Here is a 21006-nt window from a genome sequence, read left to right as displayed (position 1 = left end):
TTCCTTGGGGCTCCTTCCTAGGCATGTTCTCCACATTGTCTCTTCTCTGATGAGCTGAGGACGCCCAATGCTACCTCTCTAACCCAGACACTCCTGCTCAATAGATCCTGCTGTTCTTCTCTCATCTTGCATTACCTTGACTTCTGCAACCTTCTCCGCTGGCTTCCTGTGTCCCTACCTAGATCTTTTCACACCTATCTCAAACTCTGTGGGCAAAGCTGTTGACTTTTTCTGTACTCTGTCTCCTTTCATTAACATCCAGCATAAACTTCCTGTCCTTAGAACATGGTCCTGCCTTTTCCCATTCTTCTCTGTCTTCTGAATGTGTCCTGCTCTTCCAGACATCTCTCAGAGTTATTTCTCTGAGCAAAAGTGTGATTCTTTCTTCCATCGTTAAAAAGCTCTTTTAACTCACCTTCTCAAGAACGCAGCACACCTTTAAAGCACATCCTCAAGGAATTCTGGGCACTGTCGTTGGTTAGGGGTTGCTTGGAATTGTAACTGCAGGGGCAAACTACAGTGTTCAGAATTCTTTGAGGGAAATGATGAGCTTTAAAGGTATAGTGTGTGCACAGGCTTTTTATCACTTAATCCTCATGCCCAGCCTAAAAATGTGTAATTGCATTTGCTTGCATGTGCAAACTGCCCTTATTTATCCCTTCTCCTCCCTCTGTCTTTCCTGCTGTCAAAATGCAGGTTGTCAACACCTGGGATGCTTGCTTGTATCACATCCTTTCCCCCACTGCTATGTTTCTGTTACTGCTGTGTATGTTGATGGCATTGCATCAATCTTCCCTCTAAATTTGGGGGGGGGGTAGGAGGTGGCTGCTGGCACGACAAAGTGCCTGTACTTAGGCAGTGCATCAAAAAATGTGCCCAGGCGCTGTGTTGAATGCAAAAATGTGCATTTTCTTTTCAGTGGGTGGCTGTCTGCTCTGCTTGTCATCTTCCAGCCCCACTTTCTTCCCCCATACTGCACATTCTGTCTCTGTCTGTAGGTCTGGACTCTTGAGTTCTCCCTTCTCTGCAGCTGAACGTTTACCTGAGACAGTCCTGTCCTTAAGGTTCCACTGTAAAAATCTGCCGGGCTCTCTTTACTTCCCTTTCATTCTAAAAAGAGCAATGTGCTCTTCAAAGTTCCCGGAATGAAAGCCCCATATTCCTGCAGCTACACCACCACCCTCCCAGGTAACTAGGCAAGGAGAAAGGTTCAGGAGAAGAGTGTAGAGAACCCAGAGGAGGCTACTGTCTAAATACCGGTTGCAGCATCAGGTCTTGGCCTGCATGTGTGAAAAAAGCAGAGTCAGCCAGCGCACAGAGCCATAGACGGTGTTAATGTGGATATGGCTTGCACAGTTCCAGTGTTTCCAGCGGTGTGTGTGTGTGTGTTACATGTCCATCCATACATGAGGGCTATCAATCGAAAACTGTCTCAGTGTTTCCCATCCACACTAGTCGAAAATTATTGATGGGATGTATTAATACCGTGAATTGCTGTCCCCTCACCTCAATTACTACCTCCACACCCTCCCTGTGTTCCAGATGCCTGAAGTCCATTGTGTCATCTGCCAGCTGTGGCCCAATGGCAATACCTGCAGTTGCTCAGTGTCTTTATAAATAACTTGGATATAGAAATTGAGGGGATGCTCATCAGATTTGCAGATGATATTAACTGGGAGAGGTAGCCAAAATCGCCAAATACAGAACCAGCATTCAAGATGACCGTAACTGATTGGAGAACTGGGCCCAAACTAACAAAATGAATTTCAGTAGGGACAAATGTAAGATTCTACACTTGGGCAGGAAGGACCAACTGCACAAATGTAAGATGGGGGACACCTGGCTTACTAGTAGTACACGTGAAAAGGATCTAGGGGTCTTGGTGGGACACAAGCTTAACATGAGTGAACAATGTGATGCAGCAGCAAAAAAAGGCTAATGCTATTCTAGGCAGCATCAAGTATAGTATCCAGATCAAGGGAAGTAATAATACCACTCTATTCCGTCTTCCATTCACAAGTGGTGCTGCCAGTGTATTTATTGGCCACCCATAGCCCAGTAGGAAGAGTTCAGTTGGGGCAGAGCCAGTGAGGAGCCCATTTGAGCTCCTGGGACCCTTGGCTGGGGCCCAGCCTGGATGACCGCTTGCACAGGACCTGACAGAATGGACTCCTTTTCCTTTCTATATCTATGTGGCATTAAGTGAAGGATTCCAGTATTTCAGGAATTATTAATTACAAAATTATACGTGTAATGCTAGCTATTACAGCAACACATTCCGAAGCCTCTCTGTTCCACATGTCCTTAAAGCTCATTTTCATTTTATTGCAGTCTCAGGTTATAAACTGAGTGCAGGGAAACAAGAGGTTCAATAATTCATAGGAAGATAATCTTCCTGCGGTGACAAAGAAGGGGTGGAGTTGGGGTGAAGTTTGCAAATATATTGGCACAACAGTTTCTCTTGGTAGAAAGTCATATAAGAAGTTAGAGCAACTTTTTAAATTTAGAAAACCATTCAGGATTGGGGCTAGTTAAAGGTGTTGTGCTTAAGGATGAACAGTAATGCTTAAAATGCTTTTGTATTGCTTAACAGGTTTGGTATCTTTTGGATCGCCCTATTTTATTCTGTGCTTTAATCAATGAGAATAGATTGATGTGGCAGAAATATGATCAGGTAGAAGAGAATAGGTGTTCCATTTACACTTTTGATTGTCTGCTGGTAGTGTCATGGTTTTGCTTGGTAGTAATCCTAATTTCATTAACTTTACTATATTATTGTCATGTTTTTGTCATTTTAGCAGCCTCGGAATAGAAAAGCAGCACAGAAGTAATTTGAAATGTATAGACCTTGTGATTCATGAGGTAACAGAGGCCAGCGCTTCACCTTTATTTGACACCCCATGAGTCACAAAAGTTAATTCATGAAAGGTTTTGGAAATTTGCAAAGTAAATTTAAATCAGTTGAAAACAGTCCCGTCCCCCCGTCCCCGTCCCCCCGGAAATCCTATATATCTCTTACTTTTTGAATTTATGCAGTAACTAATTAGGGAAGTAAGGAACTCTCCTACGTTGATGTTTGGGGGGGGGGGAGTTATGTAAAATAGCTGAAATTCTAGTTATTAAGTGTATATTGAAGTAAAAGAAAAATGGACAACAAATATAGTATAAAATTCTATTGAACACTGAGCTTATTTATTATGATGTAAGTTATTTTATAGTGTTTCTGTATTAAAATAATTTTAAATATGCATACAAGCAGTCAGTGAAGATATTTAATAAAGGGAATGTTGCCTTGGCATTGTACAATCCAGTGGCTGCCAAATTGGTTCTCACTGGTCCCAGGGCACCCAGGATTTCCTTCTCTAATGCCCTGAGCAAAGGTCCTGGACTCTGAACTTGCATAGAGAAAGCAGGCTCCCAGCCCTCCTAAGGAGAAATGGATGAAGCAAAATGTGCAGGTTCCAGGCCTTCTAAGTGATTTCTCTGAAGTGAGTCAACCTAAGTGAGTTAGCCAGTGAATGATTGATAAGTTGTTTGAACACCAGGCGAAAGGAATCCCTGGGGTGGGTTCTGTTTCGCCCTCTCCTTTAGCGTAATTTTCCCACTTCTGCCTTACTTCTCTGTAGCTTGCCTTTCTTTCCTTTTTCCCTGTTAACCAGGATGCTTCTTTCCTGTGGTGGTTTCATTTGAAAATAGGTACTCTCTAGATATTTTCTGTAAATACTACTGCACAATAAGTGTTGGTGAATTTTAAATAATTCCCCCAACCTCCAAAAAGGCAAATACGAAAATTTTGCAGAGAAACTTAAGGACTCACTGAGAATTCACATGGCATACCTATCAACTCAGAATTAAGTCTTTTTGTATTTAATGGGCATTTAAAGGGTACAGGATGACAGCCTAGGGTTTGATTTAGGATTGGTGTTGTGGGAAGACAGAGTTCCTGGACGTGGCAGACATAAATTCAACAGGTCAATTCTTTCATTGTATGAGAATACAATTATGGGGAAAGCTTGTTATTACAATGATCCTTGCTTTCCAGATGGGAATAGGCCACATCATGTTTTTTATCCAGCCTTGGAAGAGTTAGTTTAACCTGGCACGTGGGCTGTGGTTTTTTAAAACAACAACAACATGTGCATCTCTTCTTAGAAGGGAAAAGGTTCTGGCTGTCTGCACTCCGTGCTGGCTTCATACAGGTTGCATTTTAAGTGACATTTGTGTGGTCAAACAGGCGCAGAGAAACGAAGACACCTGGGATTGCAGTCTCTCCTCCCCTGCCCCTTCCGCCTCCTGTATTTTTCATTTTCATGAAACAGAAACGTAATCTCTATAACAAAGGAATTATGCAATCCTGGATTGATCTCCAGCTTAAAGGAAAACAATTGCTGGCAATTCAGGACTCCTAGTTCTCTACTCTGCCTTTTCCAACAAGAAACGGAGACCAATCAGTGTGAGAAACTGGGAGAGAAAAGCTCTTTGCCACGTGGCTCCTGGAACCCGGGTTACAGGTGCAAAAACAGAATGGCTAGTTGCCTCTCTTCCCACCCCACCCCCCATGCAGTTGCACTTTCTATTTATTTTTCCAAAATACGTGAACTAATGCACAATTCACATCAGTGGCACCTTGATAATATCACATTTTTAATAGCGATTCGTAATTGGACACCACAAACATAAATGTGGTACAGCCCTGCAGTTGTCGCCAAAGCTAGACATTATTTGTATAATAAATATTAACAAATACCAGAATGTGTGTGTGTGTGTGTATAAACACATGTGTAATGTAAAGTATTGTGCTAGATTTACACTCTCCCTGAAAGAACAAGTTCAGAGCTGCTCGTTTCCTGGATCTGTTTTTGTGCTGGAGGCACAGGTTGGTTTTTGCCACTTTAGGCCAAGACAATCTAGCACTGGACAACTTACAGGTGTGTGGGTAGTTTACTATTGTTGACTTTTTTCTTGTAGAATCTTGCACAAAACAACTTGTAAGGTTGCTCTGGCAACATTCACACTGTGTGTGTAAGTTTTCTATCTCGCTAAGCCAAATAAGATGCTTTTATAATTGAGAAATACCTCCACTCTTGTCGTATATTTGGTTTTTCCTTATAATAATGTGCATGCCATTTTGTCTTTAACGAGTCAGTCAGCTGAAATAACCAGTCATTACAAAACTAGAAATAACCAAGTTGACATGGGTGATCCCCAGCCCATTTCATGCAATAAATGTTTGATCTGTTATGCTGCTAGAGGAAACAAAAATCTTATACAGTATAGGCAGTAGTCATTTTAGGCGCGTCTGATATGTGCACGACCAGGCACAGGGGCATTGCGCCGAACCGGGAAGTGACTCCAAAATGTCAGAAAAGGGGTGGGGGGAACGGGGTGTTTGCAAGCTTTTCAATGGTGTTTCAGATATACATGATTTCACTTAAATGTGCAGTGCCTTGGAACGTATCCCCTGTGTAAACTGGAAGTTGCTTGTATGTAACATATTTATCTTTATTAACCAGTAAATAACAGGTTTTCTTGCTATAGTTCAAAAAGGAAACTGTCTAAAAAAATCTTTCAAAAACCTGTTCCCAGGGGAATTATACATTCCAGGGGGAATATAAACTGTAGCTACAAATGCATAAATTCATTGTATTTCCCCTCCAAATATATTTGCCTCATTCAGCCACATTTTCTCTTAAACTATGGTTAAATATTGAACATGCCTCTCCGCTGCCCTCTGCGTGCCCTTTTGGTTTCTCACCCTCCTGGTGCAGCTGAAGGAAGCCGGAGTAGGTCTTGCCATCCATCCATAGACCTGAGTCAGCCAGAAGTAAAACGAGAACAAACCTTTGCAAGTGGCAGAAGCCACATGACCTGGGCAAGGCATGGTAACGATTAAGCCATGGTTTAAGACAAACCAAGTTGTGCTGTGTGAACCAGACCACAGTGGGCATAGCATGGGAGCTCAGAGCTGTGGATGCTTTCCTTTTAGCACCAATAGATAATTCAGAAAAGTAATCTGGAAGACCATGATCAGATTCAGTAGACGAAAGAAATGGTGGAAAAGATATAGTTTGAAGATAACATTTAGTTAACAGAAGATCCCCCCCCCTTTAATACCCATTTGTAGCTATAGGGGTAACAACCCTCAGAACATCTGAAATCAGGACATACATGTAAGGAAGGGTTTCACAGTTATTACCCCAACTTTATAAATCAGCCCCAAATAGCATTTGGGGGGCAACTGTGTGTGCCATATGCTCCAAATCCCTTGCTCTTCCTTTCTAAAGGTAAAGGGACCCCTGAGCGTTAGGTCCAGTCGTGGATGACTCTCGGGTTGCGGTGCTCATCTCGCTTTACTGGCCGAGGGAGCCGGTGTACAGCTTCCGGGTCATGTGGCCAGCAGGACTAAGCCGCTTCTGGCGAACCAGAGCAGCGCATGGAAACGTTTTACCTTCTCGCCGGAGCGGTACTTATTTATCTACTTGCACTTTGATGTGCTTTCAAACTGCTAGGTTGGCAGGAGCAGGGACCGAGCAACAGGAGCTCACCCCGTCGTGGGGATTTGAACTGCCAACCTTCTGATTGGCAAGTCCTAGGCTCTGTGGTTTAACCCATAGCACCACCCGCGTCCATGCTCTTCCTTTCTACCTTTATATTTAAAGTGAACTTGAGCAGCCCCCACTTCCTGTTAGAGGACTGTCCTCTGTAAAATAGGGCACATGGCCCCACTTTGCTGTAATTTCAACCAGTACAGAAGCAAGGCAGTTTGCACCCTGGACAGTACTGGAGAAAACACAGCTTCATATCTCCTGGTGGCAATTGGAGTCCCACATGGTAGGTTCAAGAGTGACCCAAGAATGGAATTGTGCATTTATAAAGAAAATCCCTGGAGTGTGTGCCTGTTAAACAGGTGTTTGTTGATAGAGGAGACACTAATCTGCCCCCCCCCCCCGCTTACGTTATTATTTTCTGGTAGCTAAGGGGGAACTTTGACTCCCCATTGAGCACAGTGCCTTGCCTTGCTTGGAAGGAGGAGCTTGGTGAGTAAAAAGGCTTAGTAATCTGAGTGTTCCTTCCCAAGAGCTTTCTCCTGTAGGTAAACAAAGCAGATGTTCAGTGCCAGTCCTATAATTAGGCTGCCCCATAAAGTTGGGAATTAATTTATTTTTTATTTCATTCGGACAAATGGCTATTTCCTGTTTTAGGTAAGTCGATGGTTTTGTTCCAAGAGCCTCTTTTCTTGCAACTTGCATTGGCTAAGCTGATCCAGCTTCCCAGGCGCATCTAACTTTTCACAGTACAAGGGAACATCTCTAAAAATCAATTTTCTTAGGTTAATCATTAGCTAATCATCCAGTATGGGCAGAAACCAAATGTGTGTACCCAAGATAAAGGTCTCTGCAGTAAGACAAAGGTAATGCAGTTTTTTAAATAAAAAACACACACCCGTGAATATTGTTTACATTGTGTGGACTGGTACCTGGTGTATGTCTCAACACCCAGAGATGATTAAGCATAGCTCTCTTTTCTCTGCAGCTGATTAGATAATGAACTTACAAGGTGGTGGGAGTGGCAGTGGTTTGGATTCAGAAGTGTTTTTTCTGCCTTTAGGACTCCAGGTAGGAAGTTTTTAACTATATCCGCTGCCATAAGTGGCTCAGTGAGTTTCTAGGAAGAATCTGCTTTATTGGTTTTAGGAAAGTAACTGATTCTAGAGTGGTAGTTCTGAGCTTTGGGCCTGGCTACAAAGGGCTGCATGGCTTGCAAATTTCAGTTCTCAGGATTCTCACAGGTGAGGTGAGATCCTTCTGATATGCAGAGGTGAGTGCCTTCCACTTTCATGGAGGTAGTGTTTTTGCCTTGGGCCTGGTCCAAAATGTGAACAAATATGTTACTTTTATAATTAAAAATATTCATGAGTATTTCTTGACTGCCTCATCCTGAATTCTCTAGATAATATACAATCTCAATAAAACAAAGTTTAAAACATAACCATAATGTTATCAAAATCCATATTAAATCCAAAGTAGCACAGAAGAATTAAACAATTGCCAACACAAAGATCGCTTAACACATTTGATGTAGAAACTGCCTCAAATTAAAACCCAGCCTAAAGTACACAAGAAGCTGGCACAAAGCAAGCCGGTGTAACGTTACACCAGATCTGAACTCTGTTCATCCCCAGGGCTACTACTCATCTTGCTATAGGATTGCTCCCCCAAAATACTAACATCAATCATATTAAGACAATAAATACTAAGGAGTCTTCAGTTGATATTAAAATGATGTTAAGAGCAATTAAAAGCAAGGTTGTGAGCTGAAATTCAGTCTTGCAAGATTCTGCACATAATCAGTGAAGTTATTACAACTGTTGCATCTTGTGTTAGTAGCTTCACATCAGCAGCACAAACTTCAGCCAAATGAAGAGTTTTTGTTCCTCAGCCTTTTTCCAACTTTTTCCACATTTCTGCCAATAGTGAGTGACACCAGCCAACAAAAAGCCTTCTCCTTTGTGTTTGGTCTATAGTTAAAGAGATCCCTTTCTCAGTTCTGTCTGTTGCCTGGGGTCTCCTTTGCGTGGGGAGAGTGTTGCAATAGGTTCCTGCACCTTGTTTGTCCTGCTACAGATGCCCCATATGCCTGCTCTCCCTCCTAGCTGGGCTACTTGCAGCTTCTGGGCTTTGTCTCCACATAAGGAAAATATGTAGAACCCAAATAGTTTAAGGGAGGAGCCAACTCCAGGCTTGCCTTGTGTGCTGGGCCAAGGGTGGGTGGCGGCGGCAGCAGACTCTGCATCTTCAGACATGCATCTGCTGCAACAACATCCAAAGTGTGTTTGTGGGGGGCTGCAATTTGCCCCAAGTAGAAGGGTGCTGAATCCTCTTGGCACGCTGCTTTCCCTTCTGCAGCTCTCCTGCCTTCCAGGCTAGCACACTGTGGGGACCTAACTGGGAGTGGGCAGGAGGGGAGAAGGACGGACTACAGGCTAATGTGAGAAGTTTCAGGGTCCCCCCCCCACTGGGGCAGTCAGTAGGCATTGTGCACATCTCTGCCTTCTGGTAGACATGATGGGGCAGGTGTGCATCTTGCTGACACAAGTCTCTCACTGCTGCATGTATTTTGGGGTTGGGGGCTTGAGGCTTTCATCACATTCCCTAGGAAAGTCAGTGTTATAGGTGGGCAATATGCTAATGTGATATAAAAAGGTAAGCTGTAATAATGCTATTCCGTAGCCTGAAACCCTGGCCCTGTGATGGAGTAGGGAGTCTGGCTGCAAAGGGTAGGGGCATACCGTAACCACTTCTGACAGGGTGGTACAAATCCAAACACACACCAGTTTGGATGGATCTGGGAATCCGAATTCAACTAAAGCAGCCCATAATGTGAGTTGGGTTCATTGTGCAAAAAAGCACCTGCATGGCCCAGGCATGTCCACGGTGAGGTTTTGGTGATAACTGTAACACACACAGGCAGCAGCCCTTGCTGGGATGCTGCTGCCCATACTCTTGGATTATGTCATGCTGCTTCTATAGGAAGAAAAAAAACCCAAGAAAATTCTGGAGGAGTTACACTTTTCAGAATCGGAATTCTCAAAACTGCTAGCACATTTGCAAAGCTAAGCAGAGTCTGCTATGGTTTCAAATTGGATGGGAGACCATGTGTTGAGATTCTTGCAGTGCAGGGAGTTGAACTAGATGACCCTTGGGATCCCTTCCAACTCTGCAATTAAATGATTCCATTAAAACCCTTGTTGATTGATCCAGAACAATGAAAATACCTGCTTGCTGAGTCCTCTTTCTGGCCAGTGGCCCATCTGCCTGCATTGGACCGGGAGGGGTCCAGAGCCCAGGCACCCTGACATGACCCAGATTTGATTTATTGAGAGGCCTTGGCTGAGTTGCCACCTTGCTTCCTTCTCTTACGAGGGCCAAATACAGCCAATTAGAAGGCACAAAGTAAAGTTCTATTGCTTTCAGCTCACCCTATGGCCTTTTCAGCCTCCCAAAATGATCTTTGCCTCAGTTACCTCTGCCTGCCAAGCTACCCCTTTTCTTTCCAGGGTCTGTTTCCCTGTAGCCCAGATTAAGATTACAACTGCCTGGCCCAATAGGTGGGGTGTTGTGTTGAAAGATCTTTAGTCTATTCCATAGTTTAAAAGGGGGTGGGGACCAGGTAGGGGCTTGACACTGGGCAAGAACCTTTGCAGATGGACCAGAGGGACAATGCGGATGGTGGCAGTTGGAGAATATGGTTGGAATGATCTGTGCAATATATATTTTTGACCTATGCAAAGCAGCAACTCTCCTTCTCCAAATGTCCTCAAGTTGTTTTGGAGCATGCAAGCTGAGCTCTTGTTACAGTGGCTGTTGGCACAGGATCACGTTTCGCTTGCCTCCAGCTTCAGGGGCTGAGCCACACGCACTGCCTTTTTATTTCAGGGGTGCAGCAAGTGTAAAGTTTTTGACAGGGCTTTGGAGCAGAATTAGCTGCAGGTGAGAAGCCTTGCAAGTTTTATCAACAACTTTTGGCCAGCAAAGTGCGCGCTCAAAAGTCTTGCTTTTGTGCATTTTAACAACTTATTAGTTCACTTGTTGGCTTCTGCTACTATTTTAATATATTGGTGTGGTGAGATGGTTTGGAACAGGTGTGCCATACAATTTAACTCTGGATGTTTATTTTAGTGCAATTGGTGCAATTGTTTTAGAGTCTGTGTTAGTAATGAGTATTTGTGTTTCTTTTTGCAATCGTTTTTATGCTTGTAAACAGCTTAGAATCCACTTTGGCAATTAAACAGTATATAAACTGATAACAATTGGGAAGGGTGGAGAAGAAGGCACCCGAATAAATGATTTTAGGTGGGGGGAGAGGTCAAAATGGGGCAAGAGCAGGTGTTGAGCTACCAGGTGAAGGAAAGGGCAGGTGAGACACTTGATACCTGTTTTGTCTTCTGGACTTTCCCTCAGCCACAGTATCCCTGAGTTCTACCAGCTTCTAAGGTCAGCTGGTGGTGCTATTAAATGCCGGGTCATTCCATAATGAGATCTTGCTCGCACGTACTTTAATCCAAGACCACCCCATCCCACCAGGTGTAACCAGCTTGCATTACTGAGACCTGGGCACGTGGGCTGGGACATGTGGGCCACTCTTTCTGGCTCAGCAAAAGCAAAGGGCCAAGTGGTCTGGTGGTCATCCAGAGGGAGCCCATCTTTGCTCTCCAGCATCCCTGCCTACCTTGTGATGGATACTTGCGGCGGATCGTGGGTTCCGATGGTGAACTTTCCTCCCCTGCTACTGAGCAGGTTTCCTCCCTTACCTGACTGGGATAGTCCCAGAATTTATGTTGAGGATTTTAGTAGTAAAGGCTCTGGGAGGCCTCAGCATTCCTGTCTCAACCGGAGGGTACCAATACTTCATGGTTGTCATGGCAACCGTTAGGTGCTCAACATTGTCTCGAAACCATTGGAGTGTGGTGCTCCAAAGATTCGAGCTATGAGAGTCAGTATGCCAGTGACACCCAGGTTTATCTCTAGTAAGTGGGGGGTCGGCAAGGTAAGAATAAGGAGAAGAAACGCATAGAAGGGAGAAACGGCTCGGGGGGGGGGCAGCCTATCAAAATGTTTTTGTTTCATATTTAAGATGCAATTTCTTAAATGTTCACTCAGATTAAGAAAAACTGTTCTCTCTCAGGAACCTCTAACCGATGGTTACTGTATGTTTCTCCAGTCCCCACCTCATCTTGCAAATAGCGAGTTTGGGAGTGCTGACGTGCACCCTGAGGAATTTTGAAGTACAGTGGTACCTCGGGTTACATACGCTTCAGGTTACAGACTCCACTAACCCAGAAATATTACCTCGGGTTAAGAACTTTGCTTCAGGGTGAGAACAGAAATCGTGCTCCAGCGGCACGGCAGCAGCAGGAGGCCCCATTAGCTAAAGTGGGGCTTCAAGTTAAGAACGGTTTCAAGTTAAGAACAGACCTCCGGAACGAATTAAGTACTTAAGCCGAGGTGCCACTGTAAACAAAAAAAAGTCTGGAAATCTTGGAGTTCCCACTGCCTTCTGTCACTTGGCCCACATGCTTTGGTTGCCATCAGCTCCAGCCAGCATGGCCAGTGGCTGCGGATGAACGGACATTGTGCACAGCAGCCTTGAGGGGGCCCAAGGCTCTCCCCCTCCCCCAGTAACCCCTGGGCTCTTTGAATCCTTTCAGATTTTCTGCCTGCTTTACAGGAGTGAAACATTGGTTTGCATCTGGTTCCATGTCACTAAAAGTGGCAGCTTGCATAGTCTCTGAGCCCAGATTGACACTGTTTCAACAGAGCACTTGGGCCGAGAGAGAAGAGAGCAGGAGCTCCCCTTTGTCCCCAGAGCCGGCTATCAGCTTGTGTTCTGCAATGAAGTTTTACTGCCTGTTGTATCTAGGAATCCTTCAGCCTCCCAGCCTCAGATCAAAGATCTCTCTAAGCTGTTATTGTCTTTGTGCAATGTTTGGATCTCCTGACTGCCTTCCCGGCCCCTGCTGGCTTTACAAAGATCAAAATGCATAACACCACCCAACATACTTTTTTCCAATCCGGAATGCTCCCTTACTTATTTCTAAATGGAGTTGCGTCTAATTGTGGAACTAGTTAGTCACACTTTGAGGCTATTTTTATCTTCTTTCTCCCCTAAGAGCCAAGAGGCTGCCAGAGTGTCCAGGATGCCTGTTCTTCCTCTGGTCAGAGAGGCACTTGAACGAGCACAAGTGCTGCCCTAGAATTGCAATTTTTATTTCCCACCCTCTTTTCTTTGCCCAAGTGCAAGCACTGAGAAGCCCAGGACTGTGCGTCTTCCCCACGTTCGTGCTTCTCCCCACATTCGTGGCTGTGTTGCCCCCAGTCTCCTCATTCAGCTTGTGTGCCGTCACACACACTCCGTAGGGAGCAGTTGTGCCATATGGGGTGGGGATTTTACCATAGGAAGTTGGAAAGGGATGGCCCCTTCATCTTTAAGGAGAAAACAGCTGTTCTGTAAATGTATTTCCATATCTCAAAGCTTGCTTTTGCTGGCAGTTTTTCCAAACTCCGTTATTCCAAATTGGAGATTACTTTATTTAATAAATATTAATTTCCTGCAATGTCCAGGACAGCTTCCAAAATTGTTTGAAGTGTGCAAAACCACTCGGGGACAATTATGAGGCTCTTTTTGCTGTGGTGAGTGAATGAGGTGGTAACAAGGCTTTCAAGTTTTACCTTTGTAAGGGATTAGCCTTCAAAGTTATTAAGATAAGAGGAAGCCAAGCAGTCACTGAGAATGTTTGCTCAGTTACCTTATCTATGCTAATCAATTGGGCAAGCCAAGAGCCCAGTTTAAAATCAAGGATGAGGGGGTGGAGTTTGATTGTCTTTGTAACCCTTGCAGTTCCTGAGAGACATTATGAAAGCTTTTCTTCAATTCCAACTGTGAGGAACTAAATAGCAAAGATGGTCAAAGCAGGAGGGTCTAGCAGGATGGGTCTGTGGGCTGCAGTATTCAAGAAGCAGCATTTTAAAGCCTTAAAAAAATATTTTTGTGTCGTACGTTGTTAACAAAAACACGAACATTTGTTTCTGTATTAAATTTGTTTAATAATGGACTATATTAAAACTATTGTGTATTCAATGATATATATTTAATTAAATACATTGATTGTGGATATTAAATAATAATAAACATATTGCAAACACTTTTAATTTACGATATGGAAATTCGATCCAGCAGTTTAAATGGTACTTCTTTGCGAGATGATTTGCATTTCTAATGTGAAACTCCTCAGCTAAGATTGTCAAAGCTTGCTGAAAAAGAGGCATTTAACCTAGTTGTGGGGAGTGGGGGCCACCAAGTCTCCCTTGACTTAGAGTTTGATAGTCTGAGTGTGGCCACAGATAAAGTCCTGTCCCAGAGACTCCCTTGCAGGTCCCAATGAACTGGCAAACTCAGTTGGGGGGTAGCAGAGCTGTAGCTATGCGGGGAATAGCCAGGTTTTTTGTCCTGGGTGAAGCCTCCAGTGGGGCACCAGGGAGGCTCCCAGCCTGTGTGTGCCTGTGCAAATGCATGGGGGCGGTGCCAAACTGGGTCTTGAACCCGGGTGAAATAAAGCCTAGTAGACAGAGAGGGAGATCCACCCATGCAGGTCTCAAACACCCGTGCCTGCCCCTGTGCCATTGGGCCTCTGGCAGGAGGGAGGGGGGAGAGGCATGTTGGGATGGACTGGGGAAAGCTTTGAATCCCAAGTCCTCTTGTTCCATGACACTCCTTCAGGTTGGGGGGGCAGAGCACACCAGTCTATGTGGAAGATGCGGCCCCATCCCTCCTGCCCAGTTGGCACCAGCCTGGCTGCGTGTTGTGCACCTCTGCCTTGAGTCTCCCTCCCCTACCCCTTTGCCTTTCCTTGCCCAATGTAGTTCTGAAAGGCCTAGGAGCAGGGGCGGCAAACTTTTTCATCAGGGGGCTGGTCCACTGTTCCTCGGACCTTGTGGGGGGCCGGACGATATTTTGAAAAACATAAATACCCTGCAAGCCGTTCCCGCAGCTGCCTCCGGACCTGGAGGAGGAACGCACTTTGCACGCACTCAGAAGCATGTCTTGGCACCACCGTTGTTGACGAGCAGCAGCCGCTCCATCATCCGAGGCCAGGTCAGCAGGCAGGCCACGCACGTGGAGTGCCGGGCAGGTGGTGGGCAGCTCACCCTCCAGCACCAAGCCGGGCGCCGGGTGCGAGGCCAGTAGGCGCACCAAGCTCCGGCTGAAGACCCACGCGGCCCACCTCTCTGTCCATGGCTGCGCCAGATTTACCTCACGGGCAGTGAGGCTTCAGATTGGCTGCAGGAGCTTCCTGCAGGCAATCCAAAGCTGCGCCAGCGTCACCACCCTCCCAGAAGCCGTGCCAGTATCGCAGAAGTCAGTGTGGTGAGGCGTCCACAGCGCTCGGGGACTGACCAAGTGGGCAGCAGGGTCCATGGGCTGGATTTACAAGCCAGGGGGGCGCATCCGGCCCCCAGGCTTTAGTTTGGCAACCTCTGGCCTAGGAGGGTAAAAAGTACTTTGCTCTTCACCTGGCACCCAAAGGATATTAAACATAGGCGCTGGGGGAGCCTCCCTGGGAAGCGCTTTCTGTGATCTAGGAGCTGTCTTTGGAAAGACCCTCTCTGCCCAGGGTACCTGAAGGAGGGTATACACTACATCAAATCCTTCAAATACCTGGTCCCAAGTTTAAAGATGTTGCACATCTTTAAAGATGTTGTGAAATAGCTTCCATTCACAGATGGGGAGAGAGAAGGGGGGTGGATATTCTTTCGCACACCCAAGGAGGACTATGAGGAATGTCCTACAGCAACACTGAGGTGTCGGTGGCCGTGTGGGCAAGAAGCAATGGGGAAGTCGAGAATGGAGCCATTGTCGGGTCTGGCTGATGCTGGAGCCTAGCAAAACAGTGTGTTCTCTGTGTGCAGACAAACACAAACGGCATTTGCTAGACTCTCCTCATCCATTCAGGCTAGCAACACAAAGCAAGGTCCAGATAGATTTCAAGACAAACCTGTTTGGTTAGTTTCAGCCTGCCCTGATTGAGATCGCCTTCCTCCAGGCATTTGCCAAATTCAGGAAGGCCCCACAAGGACAAAGGCAGAAATGTTTTTTGGGAAATGATCCTTAGCGCAAAAGGGTGATCAACACAGAGTAAAAAAATGATGTTAAATTGTTTATTAATTGTATTAGTTTTAGTGGAACTGTTTTTAAGAATACCCAGGTGCCTATCAGTTATCCCAGCATCTTTTGCTTTCATTGGTTAGAATTCTGGAACGCAAGAGAAGGGTTACTCTGCTATTTAATTGGGTAGAGTACCACCTTTCTAGGGATGCGGGTGGCACTGTGGTCTAAACCACAGAGCCTAGGGCTTGCCGATCAGAAGGTTGGCAGTTTGAATCCCCGCGACGGGGTGAGCTCCCATTATTCGGTCCCACCTAGCAGTTCAAAAGCACGTCAAAGTGCAAGTAGATAAATAGGTACCGCTCCGGCGGGAAGGTAAAGTGTTTCCTCCTCTGGTTCACCAGAAGCGGTTTAGTCATGTTGGCCACATGACCCGGAAGCTGTCTGTGTCCACAGACACAGCCTATAGAGTGAGATGAGTACTCAACCCCAGAGTTGTCCGCGACTGGACCTAACGGTCAGGGGTACCTTTACCCTTCTACATTAGTAAAGGAGTGAGATACTTAATTTTTTTTAAATGTGCAAGATGAACATTCAAGAATCTTCCAGGCTTCTCTGTGTATATATCTCTCTCCACGTTACCTGCAAGCAGCATGGCAAATTCATGTTGGGCAAAACTGAGCCCCACGACCCTCTGAGCATCATTAGCCGTGGGAGAACAGTTGTGTAAATAAAGTCTAAGTTGGCCACAGGCCTCTTCTTGGGCTGTGGGTGATGGTGGGTGATGCGTCACAACTGGGTGCAGCCCCTCTGACGTGTGTTTTTCTCTTCTTCCCAGTGTATGTTGTGGAAGAGCAGCGAAGGGATAACTCTGCCGAAAGTACCTGCCTGACAGCGTGTTGGACTGCGCTGTGCTGCTGCTGCCTTTGGGACATGCTGACCTGAGTGCCCTGAGAAGCCAAGCCTCAGTACCTCTGACTTGGAGTGCTATGCATTCTTCTTCTTCTTCTTCTTCTTCTTCTCCTCCTCCTCCTCCTCCTCCTCCCCCCTCCTCTCCCTCTGATCTTCTCAACTGCTTTTTTAGTACTGTAATGAAAAATCTGCTTTGCACAGGCGACAGAAACACCTGCCTGCCTTAGAGATAGCACCGTGATGTTGGTTATGCACTTTTTAGTTTTAGTGGAGGAAAACCTCCCTTTCCCCCCACGTCTTTATAGCATTGTTTCTACAACTTTGTGGTTCTTTAAAGAATGTGCTAAATATTTTTTTTTTTGGCAAAAAGGCTTTTACTACAAATTATGTATTTATAATTTTTACCATTCTTAGAAATGGAATATGCAATAATTTAAGCCAATCATTGTTTGTTTTTCTTACTTGCTTCCACTTCTGGTTTAACAAATTGGGCTCAATAAAGATATGGGTCCAGTAATATGAAGAGTATCGGTCAGTTTTTGTTATTCTGTGTGTGTTTAGAGGGCATCCAAAGATAGAAATGCCAATAGTTGCCTGTTTGTTCCACAAAAGCTCTTTTGGAAGCTAGCCTCTGCTTAAGCTGCTTCAGATGTATTTAACTGAATAGCAGGGCTGCATACTGTGAAGAACTTAACACCCCTTTCCTACCTTAAGCTTGCTGGAAAAATATTTGAAAGTTTGTGCGGAATCTACCAAAGGCTCAAGGAAGATTCCCTTCCTTTCTCCCAGTTTAAACCTCCTTGCCAAATACATTCTCAAGTCCAATGGACCTTAAATGTTTTTGCTGTCAAGCTGCAGATCTTGCAGATTCATTTTTCTAAGCCCACAAAAATTACTAGCTTGCAGGAAATGTTCTGAAGCCTGCTGTGGACTAGAGGAGGAGAGGGTGTCCTTCCCATGGCAGCTGGCTTACCTTCTGTGCCAAGCACAAGGGAGGACAGCCCAACATCCTCACCAGCATGCAGTTCCTCGTCACTTACGGGTATCAAGCAAGAACTTAAAGACAAGGTTGAGCTAAAGTGTGCCACCAGAATATATTATGCCTGCATGTAATAAAGGTAAAAGGTAAAGGTACCCCTGCCCGTAAGGGCCAGTCTTGCCAGACTCTAGGGTTGTGCGCTCATCTCACTCTATAGGCCGGGAGCCAGCGCTGTCCGCAGACACTTCCGGGTCACGTGGCCAGCATGACAAGCTGCATCTGGCGAGCCAGCGCAGCACACGGAACGCCGTTTACCTTCCCGCTGGTAAGCGGTCCCTATTTATCTACTTGCACCCGGAGGTGCTTTCGAACTGCTAGGTTGGCAGGCGCTGGGACCGAACGACGGGAGCGCACCCCGCCGCGGGGATTCAAACCGCTGACCATGCGATCGGCAAGCCCTAGGCGCTGAGGTTTTACCCACAGCGCCACCCGCGTCCCTGCATGTAATATGTTTTTGAAATAATCAGGGGTGGGGGTTGCTCAGCAATTTGGCATTGAAAGACTATGCCTTTGAAATACATGGATACTTGAGAGTGGGCATTTTTCAAAAACTCATTTGGCAGGTAATGGAGCATCTAAATTAATTTAGCCTAGTAAGGAAAAAAAATGAACTAGATTGTGGTGGCTTTGTCATATTGCTCAATATGTTCTCAGATGTTTCCCAGGAATCTTTCAACTGCTACAGATGATGTTAGGAAAAGTGGCTGTAGCGTGGCCTAATCTTTTTAGGCAAGGAGCAGGAATTAGAAACAGACTACTCACTATTGTAAATTATTGGAATCGCATCGCAGCCAGTTTTATCTGCTTCATGCTTATACTCATGTTAAGCTGCTTTGTGGATCATAATATTAGCATGGAACAGTGGAATATGAATATTTAAAGCACCATAAATCTGTCGGACTTTCTGCAGAGAAGAGCAGCTAGAGGACAGTTGGGCAATGAAGTTACAGTAAGGTCCGTGGCTATTGGACAGACATTACTTTAGTCCTCGCCCAGGCGTGTGTGTGCCTTGCTTACCTGCTCCACCTGTGCCTTGTGTCAAATAGGCCACTGCAAAGGAAACCTTCAATATATTGTTTTCCAAAAGAAAACAAGGCTGCACAGAGTCCCTCAAACTTACCAAAGGTGGAAGAAATAAAATCTAAATTGGTGTGAACACTTGTGCAGTAAATACACCCCCATGTCTTTCTCACACAGAGAGAAAACACATGGTGCCAATCTACAGCTCCCTCTTGGTTCTAGACAGGTTTTTTTTTAAAAAATTACATTTAAATTATATTAAATTAAATTTTAATACAAGCTTGGTTTTCAGCAGCACAAATGTTTTCTTTACCCTTCCAGGAAGCAAACTAAAAATATCTGAGCAGTTTTGCAGTCTCTCAGTCAATATTTCAGAAGGTGTAGATGTTGGCTGGACAGCTAGAGAATGAGGAGCTAAGGAGAGTTTTAAGTACTAACTAGCCAACAGAGATGCAACAAAAGTGCTGCTATCAGATAGCTGCCACCAGAGGGAGCTAGCAATCTCTGAGATGGCAATCCAACACCAGCTGGTATCAGAAGCAAGCAAAAACTCCCATGGCACCATTGCCAGGGATTCAGCAGGCTCTCCATTCGTTCTCCCGCTCTGGCCCAATCATGAACAGGAGCACAACACTTCAGCTTTTACTAGCCTCTTTTGAAATGAAAATTCCTCAGAAGCATTGTGCTGCATTTGATCGCAGAAAGAGGAACAAGGATAGGATTTTTTAAAAAAAATTTACACAAGTGTTCCCAGAACCTGTTTGGAGCACCAAGAAGGGTTGACAACATCTGGTTCATGCCTTCTGTGTGCACTAATATCTCCTCACCAAGGCCTGATGCTCAGTAATGCACTTTCAGGTGTTCCCCTATGTGCAGCAACTGAGCAAACGGATGGAACCAGTCCTGTTCCACCGGTGTCTCCAACAAGCTTCTCTACCCAAAGTGTTGAAGGCCAGGAGCTTCTGTTATCACCTGTTGGCTACAACCCTCAAGGAAGGGCAAAGATGGCACTGTAGTGGACTCTTTAGAATTCAGATATTGCAGAAGAATTTAATTACAGATAATTCAGATATTGCAGAAGAATAATTTAAATTATTTTCCTATTCTGCTATGTCAAGTATTATACATAAAGGCAATCCCCATTTTGCACAGGGGTTTGGTTCCGGGTCATTCTGTCAGTGGAGTGTGTCATTACGCCCACAACACTCCCATGCCACCCTCTTCTGGGTCCAAAGATGTTGTTGAACTAAAACTCTCATAATCCCTAGCTAGCAGAACCAGTGGTCAGGGATGATGAGAGTTGTAGTCCAACCATGTTTGGAAGGGACCAGCTGGTACAGGCTAGAGGGTTGTCTGAATAGGATTGTCAGTGTTTACCTTGCCTAGACTTGGTAAGTACAGCCAGAATCTGTTAACTGGATTAAAACTGGGTTTATACCAGAAGATGGCAGCATCAGATGTCTCTACACAGACAATATTTCTGTTTAGTGATCTGTTAGCAGCAGCCTGTAACTGGAGAAATTCTAATTCCTGCAGAGAAGTAAGCAAAAGGCAGCTTGACTCAAGAACCTGAACCCCAGCAGGGAGACCGAAAGGGATCCAGATTACAGTAGCTCTTCCCAACGCACAACGGTGTGCCAACAGACCCCTCCCCTTTTCCCCTCAGCCCAACCTTTTGTTTAAAATCGATTCTACTCAGGGCTTAATACTGCTATTCATACCTTCTGGAGGGCTGTAGAGTAGCATTGGGTGAAGGACAATTATGGGCTCACCTTGAGCTTGGAGTATTTTTCAAGTTCTGACTATAACTTGGTTTCTTCCCAGAACAGACTAGATTTAGCATAATCCAATTTAAACTCTGAATACAGCCTGATATGCAATGAGTGTGTGTGTGTGTGTGTGTGTGTGTGTGTGTGTAAAAAATATGATGGTGCAGTACCCTAGGTAAGATTTTTGCCAGGGACAGATAAGATTGTAACTGCTATACCTATTACTCAGAGCAGACCCACTGAAATTAATTAGTGTGACTAAGTTGGGCCAGTTAAGATCAACAGGTCTACTTAAAGTGAAAGTTTAGCACAATCTCCCCATCTCCCCAGAAGTGAGGGCTCAGTGTCCCTGCCATTTACAGATGGAGAAATACTGTCCTCAACTGGTCTCTTCTGTGTTAATTCAACCTTGGAGCAGGGGCATTTTCAATGGGGCACTGTCAACATGGATAAAACAGGAGCTGTTTCAGGTTAGGACAGCTAGGAGGCAGTATTTCTCTGGGTCACTGTCTCTCAGCCTAATCTACCCAAGTTGTTGTGAGGATAAAATGGGGGAAGCAGGCTTCATGGTACAGATATCAGCCACAAGGTGGCAGCAGCATG

The 21006-nt window shown here is 45.2% G+C and overlaps 1 protein-coding gene across 3 annotated transcripts in view; it reads left to right on the top strand.

Moving 5' to 3' along the window:
• CYSTM1 (cysteine rich transmembrane module containing 1) overlaps positions 1–17092 on the top strand; it is a 32241-nt gene extending 15149 nt beyond the window's left edge. For all 3 annotated transcript variants that reach the window (XM_081015251.1, XM_081015252.1, XM_081015253.1), the window contains exon 3: positions 16502–17092. In XM_081015251.1, coding sequence (XP_080871377.1) covers positions 16502–16608 — 107 coding nt within the window. In that variant the 3' untranslated portion in view covers positions 16609–17092. The remainder of the gene's footprint in view (positions 1–16501) is intronic.
• Positions 17093–21006: the final 3914 nt, after the last annotated feature.

Source organism: Podarcis pityusensis (genome assembly GCF_964106645.2).
Source record: "Podarcis pityusensis genome assembly, chromosome: 7".
Lineage (NCBI taxonomy): Eukaryota > Metazoa > Chordata > Lepidosauria > Squamata > Lacertidae > Podarcis > Podarcis pityusensis.
Note: the sequence above shows the minus strand (reverse complement) of the source record. Positions and strands in the feature narration are given on the sequence as shown.